We start from the raw sequence: 11,033 nt of genomic DNA, 5'->3' as shown, positions 1-11,033 counted from the left end.
GCTCGAAATTTCTCCTGGGAGTAATTTTCAGTAATGTAATACACAACAGTAACAATGGGTGGCACCAGCGTCCTAAAAGGCGCCGTGTAATGTGTGCACGAAGAAGACAGAGGCTAAGGAGGAACCATAGAATTAGACATAATAGAGTGGTGATTCTGATTCTGAAGCCAACTAATTTGACTTTCTTCCATTTCATCTCGTTTACTGTGGAAAGTATCCTGTTAAATTTTCCCTTGTAAAAATTGGGGTTCCGGTATGTGTCTCTTATGAGGTAAATCACATATCACCAGTAACAGTCATTTATTAGACTACAATTTGCTCTGTACCCCATAAACAAGAAATGTTGTGATACGATGAAATTGCTTGATTTATCTTGTTTCAGAAACCACGCGTGCAAATACATAATGGCATATTTAATCGTAGACGCGGAAAGGATGGCGTAGCAGTCGAGGTATAACATTAGCCGATGTCCTTTCTACGTGGTCTATTTCTATTAAGCGGTCTCGTATTGTTTTGATTAGGAAAATTATTTGGGAAGGCACAGCTACGGGTTGTGTTATATAAGGTTGGTTCTCACCGAGTGTATCCCATTGTGTGAATTTAAAATATGTAATTTGCTAGTCTTTCAAATGCCCGAGTCCGTCGTGAATTAGCGCAAACCAAAACCAAATGGTTTCTCCCATTCTGCTAGTCTACAGCTAAATGCTAACTAGCGACACGGCTAGCTATCAGCTAAACAGTTAAATATTTCAGTGTTTGGACAATTGTTCGTGCTAGTGGTTACTTCAGTGTGTGTGCTGTTAACAGTAGACGTCCATAATATTTGACATTGGGCGGACACGGAGACCGCGGTCCATCTGTCTGTGTGTTAGCTGGTGAAGTTGGCAGTGAACTGGTGTCTGACCGTTAGCTGAAGCTCTACGTGACGCTAGCCAATAACGACGTGCCTCGGTATCTGGTCTGTCGACACTTCAGCGTTTGGCACAAGCGTCTGAGGGAGTTTAAAAACGAAAGTTAAATATGTTTCGGACCATTAACCGACCAGCGTAGCTGCAGCCTTATTGACAGTCTTGCCTACATGAGCTAGCATAACGTTAACATTGTTATCTGATGTGTTGTTGTTGTTGTGCGTACGTGCCATACGTTTAAAAATATGACAACCAACAGAGAACATTTCATCCCACTCTGACATTTGATGCCGTTAGGTATTTGGTGTGGTAAAATGGTTCTCAGATTGTCTTGGTTCTGGGTTAGCTGTGTAGCTTAATCAGAATGTGTGGATTGTAATAATGCTGTTTTAAATTGGTGATAGTTCGGTTGAGTATGTTGCTTTAATGTGTAAAAAACAAATGTGTTGTAGAAGCCTGCAGTGTAAACTGAACCTTTGAAATATTAAATAATTGTGTTCACGTAAAATCCATGCAATGCACCTTTGAATCGTGCATTGTGTGCCGTTGTCCAGCAGGGGGTACTGCAACACAGCCGTAATGTTATGTCTGGAAGTAAATCATTTAGTGCCCTGTGAATATTTGTGTCGTCTTTGTTCTCTTGACAGAGTTTTGTTCATAGCTCATGCTCGGCGTCAAACAGCCATATGCGGAAGCCTTCAAACAAAGTTAGTTACTGTTAGGTTTGCTCTATCAAGCTTCAAACGCTTTTACTTAGGATCAGCGGTGAAGGCATTCGTTGGTGCTACTATCAGTATTTGTCTCTTATCCTTATTACTTCATCTGTTGTTGAAGGGCTGTAGGGATAAATTTTCCCTGCATGCCGTCTTCCTGTAAAGGCTTATTGTGGTAGACTGACTTATTCCTCTATGACTTTTCCCACAGCATTTAGTGGTAGTGGGGCAGAAACCACATCCAGGATGCAGAGGCTCACTTCCCACATTGTGATTTAGAAAGGTCAGAGATTAAAAAACACGATATTGCTCTTATTTTCAGCGTGCAACCTGGACTACAAGTACTCTTAAGTCTGCACGCTTTAGTTCAGTGCTCCCTCGATTTATTTGGTCCTTTGTACTTAAAGGTCTGAATGTTTTTTTTTAAGCGATATCAAGAGCCGATATCAGGCTATTCAGCGGTTTTTAACAGCTATGTTGTGACTACAGCATCAAGCGAGAAGTGAGACAATACATTTTTTTTCCTCCCGAGAATGTTTTAGCATGACTGCGTTCCCTTATCTCCAGGTTTGTGTCACGCTGCTCCTGCTGAAACTAGGCCACGCTCGTGTCAGAAAGGGGAAGGTGATGTGTTTTTTCATTCACTTGCTCAGTAGTGATTGATAGCAGTAAGACATTTCTATTAGAGGAAATGTGGCGGGCTAGGAGGAGGTTTCGAGCCAAGACTGGGAGGGGATTGAACTAAAAGCAGAAAGGACGATAGCGCTGCAGAAGGAACCGTCTGCTGTCCATTTCCTGGCTGGACAGCATCCCTGGTGACAATGGCTTCGTGCCTCAGACTGGCTGTTTCTTAAAATGCTGAACCCACGTTTCCCTATTTATATAACTGTCTGTCTCAGTTACACCAACCATACCACAACTAATTACTTGACTTTTTTTAGTCCATATTAACAGGGATTTCATAAGTATCTGTTATCTTACTGATAAGAAATGGTTTTCTATTCTAACATCTGTTACTAATTTTTTTTCTTCCTCCCTGTTACTCATAGACATCATGGATGAGCAGACAGCCTCTCCTGGAGCCACTGCTGACAACAACAGCCAGAGAAATGGAGATGAGGTAAGTGGTTAACACTCACGTCAAATGACACATTTCTCACTGTTTTCTGTTCGTATTCCGAGAAAGTCTGTTTTTGTTGTCTTTGCAGAAACCCCGGCGAGGCAGCTGGACCAAGGGGAGGAAGAGGAAGAAGCCGATGAAGGACAGCAACGCGCCCAAGGCCCCCCTGACGGGCTACGTTCGCTTCATGAACGACAGACGGGAGCAGCTACGGGCGGAACGTCCAGACGTTCCCTTTCCAGAGATCACAAGGATGCTGGGTAACGAGTGGAGCAAGCTGCCGCCTGAGGAGAAGCAGGTCAGTGAAGAAGTTCCAGGCGGACTTAAACGCGGCGCAAACAAATGCAGGGAGAATGACGTCAAAGCATTTCTTCCTCTTTGCATGTGACTCAGCTAACCTAAAAAAATACTTAAAATCCACAAAGAACAGCTTCAGTATTAAAACCTCCAACCAGTGAATAACAGCATGTTCTCATTATGATGGAATATTTATCTGGGAAACTGGGCCCTGACATTTATGTGGATGTTACTTTGACATGTATCACCACCTGAACATTGTTTCAGACCAAGCACGCCGCCATGGCAACGACAAGGAGGTGTTTCTTGCATCCTGGTGCCTGTGTTTCCCTGATAAGAGTCGCACACACCCGACCATCCACGTGATATAAAAGAAAACAATATACATTAGACCAGGGCACCTTCTTCTATCGCTCCGTGTACCAGTTCTGATGGTCACTTGTCCACTGTAGACACTTCAAGCAAGAGACAGGGATCATCAAGGACACTGGTCCACAGCTATGCAGCCTTAAACAAAAAAAACCTGTGTTCTTAACTTTTTCTGTATTTTTAGCTTGACTGTTGGATGGGACCACACGAGTCAGCTCCCCATGTGCATCAGTATGCCATGGCTGCGTATTACTTAAATACTCACTGCATATCTAATATTTGCCACCCACTGGCAGGTCAAATAATAACCAGTTATTTGCTTAATAACCAGTGTTATTCATTTGACCATGGTCAGCTAGTCAGAAAGTGTATTCAGAATCGTTAGTACAGCAGAAGTAAATAATTAGAGCAATGCAGCTTTTGAGAAGAAAACAGCCAGCAGCAAAATCTACTTAGGTATCTGATTAAGAAGGTAGTGTTGCTATTGGCTTTCAGTTATTGCACGAACGGCGCCCCAAAGGACTAGAGTGAGATATTCTCCTGCAGCTACGCCAACACTTAAAAACTATCCCCAGCTAGATTTAACCGTGTCTGAAAGCAGCAGAGACTTCTTCTCATTTGTTCACTGAAACAGCGTTTTGGAGCTGGTTAAACGAGTGCGTTTACATGCACTGATTTACACGTGGCTGTGTTTATAGCACTGTGCCATCCTTCCAGACTGGATTGCAATAGTATGATGGCATCTTGGACTGTGTCCTAGTTACATCCTTTGACTGTATGTAAAAATGGTCAAAGCGTCTCTGAAGTAACTGGTAGTTTTACAGTTTTACGGAGGAGTTGTTTTGATCTGCCGTCATAGCATTTCCTGACTCCTGAGTAACTTGAGTGGAGCTGAGGCAGACAGGTACTGCCTAAGAAAGCTATCAACCTGCGAGGACACCCGCCTGTCTCTCCATTATGCTTAACTTTAAGCCTGGATAGAATTTAAATGCGTTTAACAGTTGTGTCGAGTATATAAATTATCGGTAGAGACCAGAGCTGTTTTTTGCTCCAGGCTGTAAACATGTTTATTTCTGCTGTAAAGTAGATATTTTAACGTGTGGGGGTTGAAATGCTTTTGGATTCAGCCTCAAGAGGTCCCAGAAGTTGCCCCTTGGCAATATCCTCGACTGTGATGCAGGAATAGCAGAAAGAGACTGATAAATTAGCCTCCGTTTAATGATAAGACCATTAATGCTGTTGTGCTCAAATAGTTTTCAAACAGAATCCACCCCTCCCTCGCGAACACGCATTGGGAAGAGTCCGTATTGTCCTCACGTTTATACGTTTGGAAATTGTAAGCGCAGCAGACAGAACATGGATCAGCAAAATCATAATCATTGCCTTTAAGGTGCCCATTTGATTTAAGGGCAGCCTTGATGCTTAATTCAACAGAAATCCTAAGCAGTGCCAGAGAGAAAATACCTCGTACTTACTGAAGTGTTTATATTTTTCAAAGTCGGAATGTGGGAGTTTTTCTTGGATGTCTTTCCAGAGAAGATTTAAAAAGTCTGGACATGTTTTGTTTTCGGGTCCAAATATGTGATGAAGCTTTGGTAACTTCACCGCTGTAATAGATGCACATTGTTGTCCCACACAGAGTTTGAAGTGTGTGTTTGAAATGTGTTTGAATTTGAGTGGTTTCTCTAATTATTTTACGAACATTTTTTTGTTGCTTAATAACATAGGTTATTAATACTGGAAATGATGAATTTCTGCCAAATGAAAGGAACTAATCCTGATTAGGAGTAATTAGTCGCGTGCATCGTTGCCATATCACCCACGGTCCTCCAGCATGCCGCTTCGCCAAATCTCCCTTTTGTCCTTTTTTTTTTAGCTGAGGTCTACCCAGATTTCCTCACCTTTCTTTCTGGTCTCTACAGCGGTACTTGGACGAGGCCGAGCGAGATAAGGAGCGCTACATGCGAGAGCTGGAGAAGTACCAGAAGACCGAGGCCTACAAGCATTTCACCAGGAAGGTGCAGGAGAAGCAGAAGGGCAAGAGGCACAGGGGAGGTGAGATCTGGTTAGAAAAACTACGCGGTGAGCAGCTGACGACACGGAAAGTCTGGCCTTGAGCCCAAAGTCATTCAGAGTGCCTGCTGTTTGAGAAGTAGTCCCTGTGTCTCATGATATTTGGATAAACCCGTCATTGTTTGGTGGACAAATCCTGTGCAGACAGAATGGCTCACATGAACTTGGACCTGTAATAAATGCCGTGCGGTGCAGTAAGCAGTCAGAATGTTGTTTTAGTTAATGACCTTCTGTGGACACCATTCCTTAATGTGGACAATGAAACTGAATTGGATGTGGAAGTTTAAAATCTATGCTCTGGCTGGTAAATTCTCCTTTCACCATGAATGTCTTTATACTTAATATTTGGTGATTATTATCTGAAAATGATGTGTTATACTGTATATTTTAACCTTTGGTTAAAATGAGTCATAACCTGATGTGCTTAGCTAATGGAAATTGAAAGGATACTTGGTTTACGTCATTTCATTTTTTTGTATTACTTTTGAGGTAAAGGCACATTACACTGAAGAAACTCACCCCCCTGAATAATTTGCTGTCTCATTTCTTTATTCATCAGATGTTGGACACCAGGCAGCCAACGAAGCTCTTCATGAGGTCAGTACCTAACTGCGCTGCTGTCTAACTTTTACGTTCTCCACAAATGTGTTTAAGGATGGGAGGGACAGCATTTTACAGAATGACTCAACTCCTTCACTTCTAAAGAAGCTAGGGCCGTTAACATTTGGACAGAATAGTTTTTGAGCTGTTTATCAAAACACGCCCAAGTTACAGTTATACCATGGAAACTAAAGTGATACTAACTAAAATGTAGGATTTCCAACCATTTTTCAACAGCCCCCAACTTTCAATTTTCAAGTGATTAGATATTTGACTGCGGGTGTTTTGACACTCGGCCGAGCTGAGACCAATAAGACTAGCTGATCGCTGACCGTAACACATGTCACCCATGTGCCAAGACACTTACAGATCACAGGCGGAAATGGTATCATATAATAATGAAGGTGTGTCACAGATTAGCCTTGATTGCTCGGTGAACACAAACGGAATCGAGGTTAACTGCAACATATTAACACATCAACTTCAGTTACTTCCTGAATCAGTACAACCTATAGGTGTGAAAACATCGTAAAAACTGTTTCATGGATTGGTGTGTGATAGTCCTTCATTATTGCTGTTGTATCAATGACTTATTTAGCCACACAATATCACCTTAAGCGTTAGGTTGTAGTGTTCCCTGGAACTACGTCCTTGTGTTCAGTGTCATAAAAAAGTCCTAATCTTAAGGAGTCATAACATGTCTCCTGTTTGAAAAATACAATGTGAGGAGGTGATCTGTTGTTCTGCCATAAGCAAATCACATTTTCCCTCCTGTTGAACACCGAAAAACAACTTAGGAACAGTTGGCTTCAATTATAGACCAAAAATCTACATTATTATTCATATTAGAAGAACAAAAGCTCTGAAAAAGGGAACAATTTTGTTTAACCAGTTTGTGTGATCATAGTTTTTGTTAATTTCCCACCTATGAGTCTAAATCCGCTTTCCCTCCTCTTGTGCTGCACATTAAGTGCTTATTGTTGCATCGCTAAAGCTGGGTTAATCCTTCGCTTCTTCGCTTGTGTGTACTTCTTTTTGTTTTATCGCGTTCTGCAATTAATTAAGAGCTTTTCTTCGTAGGTCTTCTTAGTGCACTTTGAAAGGTTACAGCCAAGGTGACTTCAATGAATTCAGCGTCCGTGTGGGAATACCAGTGCATCCTCTCTTGATTTCACAGGGCGCTAATGTCATTACGTTAAGATATGAGAAGGGATGATGCACTTTCAGAGGAGAGAGAATGAAACCGGAGTTGGATCTTATGCTTCTGTTATGAAACACATTTTTATTGCGAACCATTTCGGAGCCTTTGTTACTGTTCGAGCTCTGGTGATGAAATTACTTCTACCTTCTCATTTCTTACACTTGATCACTGTATTTCCCCTGTGGCCAGGTGTGAAATCAATTACCCACCCACAGCCAAGCTAGATAAATGGCCACCTCTCACTGTCAGTCTGTGGGGCCAAATGTTTTCACTCTTCATCTTATCGCTTCCTTTCCACTGTCTCTACCCATCAACAGAAGGATGCAGAGGGAAAGGACAGAACTGTGTTTGACATACCGATCTTCACAGAGGAGTTTCTTAACCACAGCAAAGGTAAAGTGCCTAAGCACAGCCAGCTGTCTTTTTGAGAAGTACTTAATACTTTGTGTGCTTTGACTTTCTAAATGCTCCATTTGTCTAAGTGTTTCCAAACACAGTCCTCAAGAGAACTTTAACTTTAATAGTGCTCCAGAATCCCAGAATAGTTCCTCAGTCCGCTAAACTCTCTGGCGCGCTAAGGTCTTGGAGCAAATTAAAAATTAAAATTGGCACCAACTGCTGTGTCTAGCTACGCCATCTCCCCAGTGCTCCCCTCTGATCTACCGTCGTGTCTCTTTCTCTGTGGGCGCCTGTGTTTTTCTCGACAGCCCGTGAAGCCGAGATGCGGCAGCTGCGAAAAACCAACATGGAGTACGAGGAGCGGAACGCGGCTCTCCAGAAGCACGTGGAGAGCATGCGCGGGGCCGTGGAGCGGCTGGAGGGCGACGTGATGCAAGAGAGGGGGCGCAACGGGCTCCTCCACCAACACCTGGAGACCCTCCGCCAGGCGCTCGCCTCCAGCTTCTCCACTGTGCCTCTGCCAGGTGAGAGCAGCCGTTTATCGCTTCAGCCAATCGTAGCCCAGTTACAAATGTGCAACAAAAAAAAAGTCATATAAAACATTCCTTACAACTATGTCCTCACAAGGTATAGAAAATAAAAATACAATAAATCCTTCCTGGATGGCTTTAGTATTTACATTGATCAGGCATAACATTATGACCATCTTCCTAATATTGTCTAGGTCTCCCTTGGGCCTCCAGAACAGTTGTGACTGATCAGAGAATGGACATGGGTCCTGTGGTGTCTGGCAACAGGATTTTGTTAGTGGGGGCCTTTAGGTCTTATGGGTTGAGGGGAGGGGCCTCTGTGGATCATCCCACAGATACTTGATCAGTTTGGGATCTACTGAATTTAGAGGCCAGGTCAAAAGGTGTTTTTGTGTGTGTGTGTGTCTGTATCAGACTACACCCTGATGGGGATCAAGGAGGGTCATTGCTTTGGTTGGGGGTGTCTGGTCTGGTCTAGGTCTAACATTCACATGAATGCTAGGTCCAATAGTTACCCAGGAGAACATTGTGTTGGCACAAATGGTCAGTGTTATTCACTTCTCCTGTCAGTGGTCATAATGTTACGATCAGTGTATGTCATTTCTGCAGCCTCCTGAGTGTGTCAAATGTTTGCTGATAAGGAATGTTTGTCTCATCCATTACACGCCTACAATTGGGAGATGTAGTTCTGTGAGTCATTTTGAGATAAGAAAAAAAATCAGCATTCTGTGTGTGAGCACTAGACATAATATGGCTTTACCTTTCTTCCTGAAGATGTTGTGTGTGTATATTGACTCGGTGTCGCTAACGCTAATTTGTCCCCAAATGCAAAGCACTTACTGCAGCGAAGCATTAATGGCAGAGTCACAGTTTAAGTTGGCGAAACGTGAATAATAATGTCGGCATAAACCCCGAGTGTGTTCACTGTGCTTTGATCCAGATATTTAAATGGGGCCACCTGCTGTTCTTTTATATTGGACGTGCACTGTATGCCAGCCTGTGGGTCCTTAATTTCACCCTGTTCATCATTTAAATGTGAGGAATGTGTTCCCTCTATGTTTGTACTTGTTTTATGCACGTACAGAACACACCATGAGTTCACACCCACAGTATTTCTCTTGAAATCGTCTTCCACACCTATTTGAATTTCTGCCACTGTCTGAAATAAGACATAACATCGCTGGAGCTGTTCCAGAAGAGCCTCACAACGAAAGTCAGTCGCTGAACCCGCTTAGGTCTGACCTCTGGGAAGCTTCTCAGAGTAGTTTCTCTTCAGGATAAAGTGTAAATTACTAACCAGTAACATCAAAGCTTAGATATACCCTTATAGTTCAGGGTATTTTTGTAGACAACAGCATGAACTGTCATTGCTGGCATTTATTTTTTAGACCAATCAATGTCAAATTAGTCATGTTTCTCACTAACAGTTACTGTAACTGAAAAGACAACCAGGTCAGCAATGCTCGGCTGTTAAGATTTGACTGGTAAGCACATAAATTAAATAAACTATGACACATTCCCTGTAAATTTAACTGAACCGTTAAGCCAACAGTGCAGTTTCAGTTCGAGAACAGTACATAGTAATGCTGCGTCTGTCAATTTCAAGCCATCTTGTGTGAATAAACTGGTTTTCATGTCTTGGTTCACTGTCAGCTCCACATGGTGGCCACTGGAGTGACAGAGAAAGCTAAGATTTTATGGCAACTGACCCACTTTAAAAAGCTATCTAACATGCTGAAAACTATTTCCTAAACTTCATGTTTAGTCATCACCCATTTGAGAACCACATTTGGTGACTAACGGTTTGTGCTTTGCTTTGAACTCATTTGACCCTAAAGACAAGTACTTAAGAAATCATGACGCCCTGACATCATTTATTTGTTGACCTGCAGGCAGTGGAGAGACACCAAGTCTTGAAACCATTGACTCCTACATGAAGAAGCTCCATAGCATCATTGTCAGTAACCCCCAAGAACATGAGAATCTCATCAGCACTGTGAGAGATGTGGTCAACCGTCTGGACAGGTAAGAGCTGCTTCATATCAATAGAGAAGGAGTTTGAATACTTCAGTAGATACTGATGAGTTTTAATTATTGCTTTAAGACTTTTTGATTAATTGTCATTAACATAATGTATTTCTCAGTCAGACTGACATTCCAAAACTTTATTGATTAGTATAATTGACACAACAATGGCATCTCATGGTTCATTTATTAGAAGTTCCTGTCTAAATGTTTCAGGTTTCTCAGATTTCCTGCTTTCCCTGCTGTATATGAACTTTGATCACATCTTTTTGCTGTTGTTTGATTTAGATAATTGGACCAAGTTCAACTGATGCGGTGGACTGCGTTCACACTTTCAGGTCGATGCCTTGACCCATGACGTGGCGTCTTCTTGTCAATCTCTCATCCCATTTGAGTTCAAGACATCTTTTATTACTCTGCTAAGGTGATATAGGTGAAGGTGATATAGCGTCTCATATTTATTTATTATTTTTTACATTTTTTAAAAAGTAACTCTGTTCACATTTTATTACTGTAGCTGTAGTTGGTTTTATAAAGCAATGAGACTATGGGACATGAAACATTTCTTTGTTATGATTGCTCTGTTCTGTCTTAACCATCTATTTATAGCAAATTCTTCCACAACAATATCTAATCCTTTATTAAACATGTTGTCGGTGGGTGTTCATTTACCATATCCAAGAAATATTGTTGAGCATTTTAGTTTTTTTTTAAGCTCTGTTGGAGAAAAAGGTGCCATTCATTATTTTTTTCTGTGTGAAAAAGTGTTTGTGTTGTCAATAAATGTATTTACATCAA

At 41.9% G+C, this 11,033-nt stretch overlaps 1 protein-coding gene across 6 annotated transcripts; it reads left to right on the top strand.

The window, feature by feature from the left end:
- Positions 1-223: 223 nt before the first annotated feature.
- Positions 224-11,033, top strand: hmg20a (high mobility group 20A). 6 transcript variants are annotated; one of them, XM_047597371.1, is made up of 9 exons: positions 224-271; positions 2,671-2,741; positions 2,830-3,039; positions 5,330-5,462; positions 6,040-6,077; positions 7,599-7,674; positions 7,989-8,204; positions 10,103-10,235; positions 10,524-11,033. In XM_047597371.1, exons 2-9 carry the CDS (start codon positions 2,676-2,678, stop codon positions 10,525-10,527), a joined length of 876 nt encoding a protein of 291 aa, XP_047453327.1. In that variant the 5' UTR covers positions 224-271; positions 2,671-2,675; the 3' UTR covers positions 10,528-11,033. The 6 variants fall into 6 exon arrangements, with proteins under 6 accessions (XP_047453327.1, XP_047453325.1, XP_047453324.1 ...); XM_047597368.1 differs by lacking the exon at positions 224-271 and adding an exon at positions 449-565; XM_047597373.1 differs by lacking the exon at positions 224-271 and adding an exon at positions 713-1,904.

The sequence above is a fragment of the Mugil cephalus genome, chromosome 10 (assembly GCF_022458985.1).
Source record: "Mugil cephalus isolate CIBA_MC_2020 chromosome 10, CIBA_Mcephalus_1.1, whole genome shotgun sequence".
In the NCBI taxonomy this organism is placed as follows: Eukaryota; Metazoa; Chordata; class Actinopteri; order Mugiliformes; family Mugilidae; genus Mugil; species Mugil cephalus.
Note: the sequence above shows the minus strand (reverse complement) of the source record. Positions and strands in the feature narration are given on the sequence as shown.

What these genes read in the sequence shown, in the direction of transcription:
- hmg20a (XM_047597371.1), top strand. Translation starts at nt 2,676, where the DNA reads ATGGATGAGCAGACAGCCTCTCCTGGAGCCACTGCTGACAACAACAGC. An exon ending in GCCAGAGAAATGGAGATGAG is followed by an intron (nt 2,742 to 2,829) that starts GTAAGTGGTTAA and finishes TTGTCTTTGCAG; the next exon opens with AAACCCCGGCGAGGCAGCTG. An exon ending in CTCCACTGTGCCTCTGCCAG is followed by an intron (nt 8,205 to 10,102) that starts GTGAGAGCAGCC and finishes GTTGACCTGCAG; the next exon opens with GCAGTGGAGAGACACCAAGT.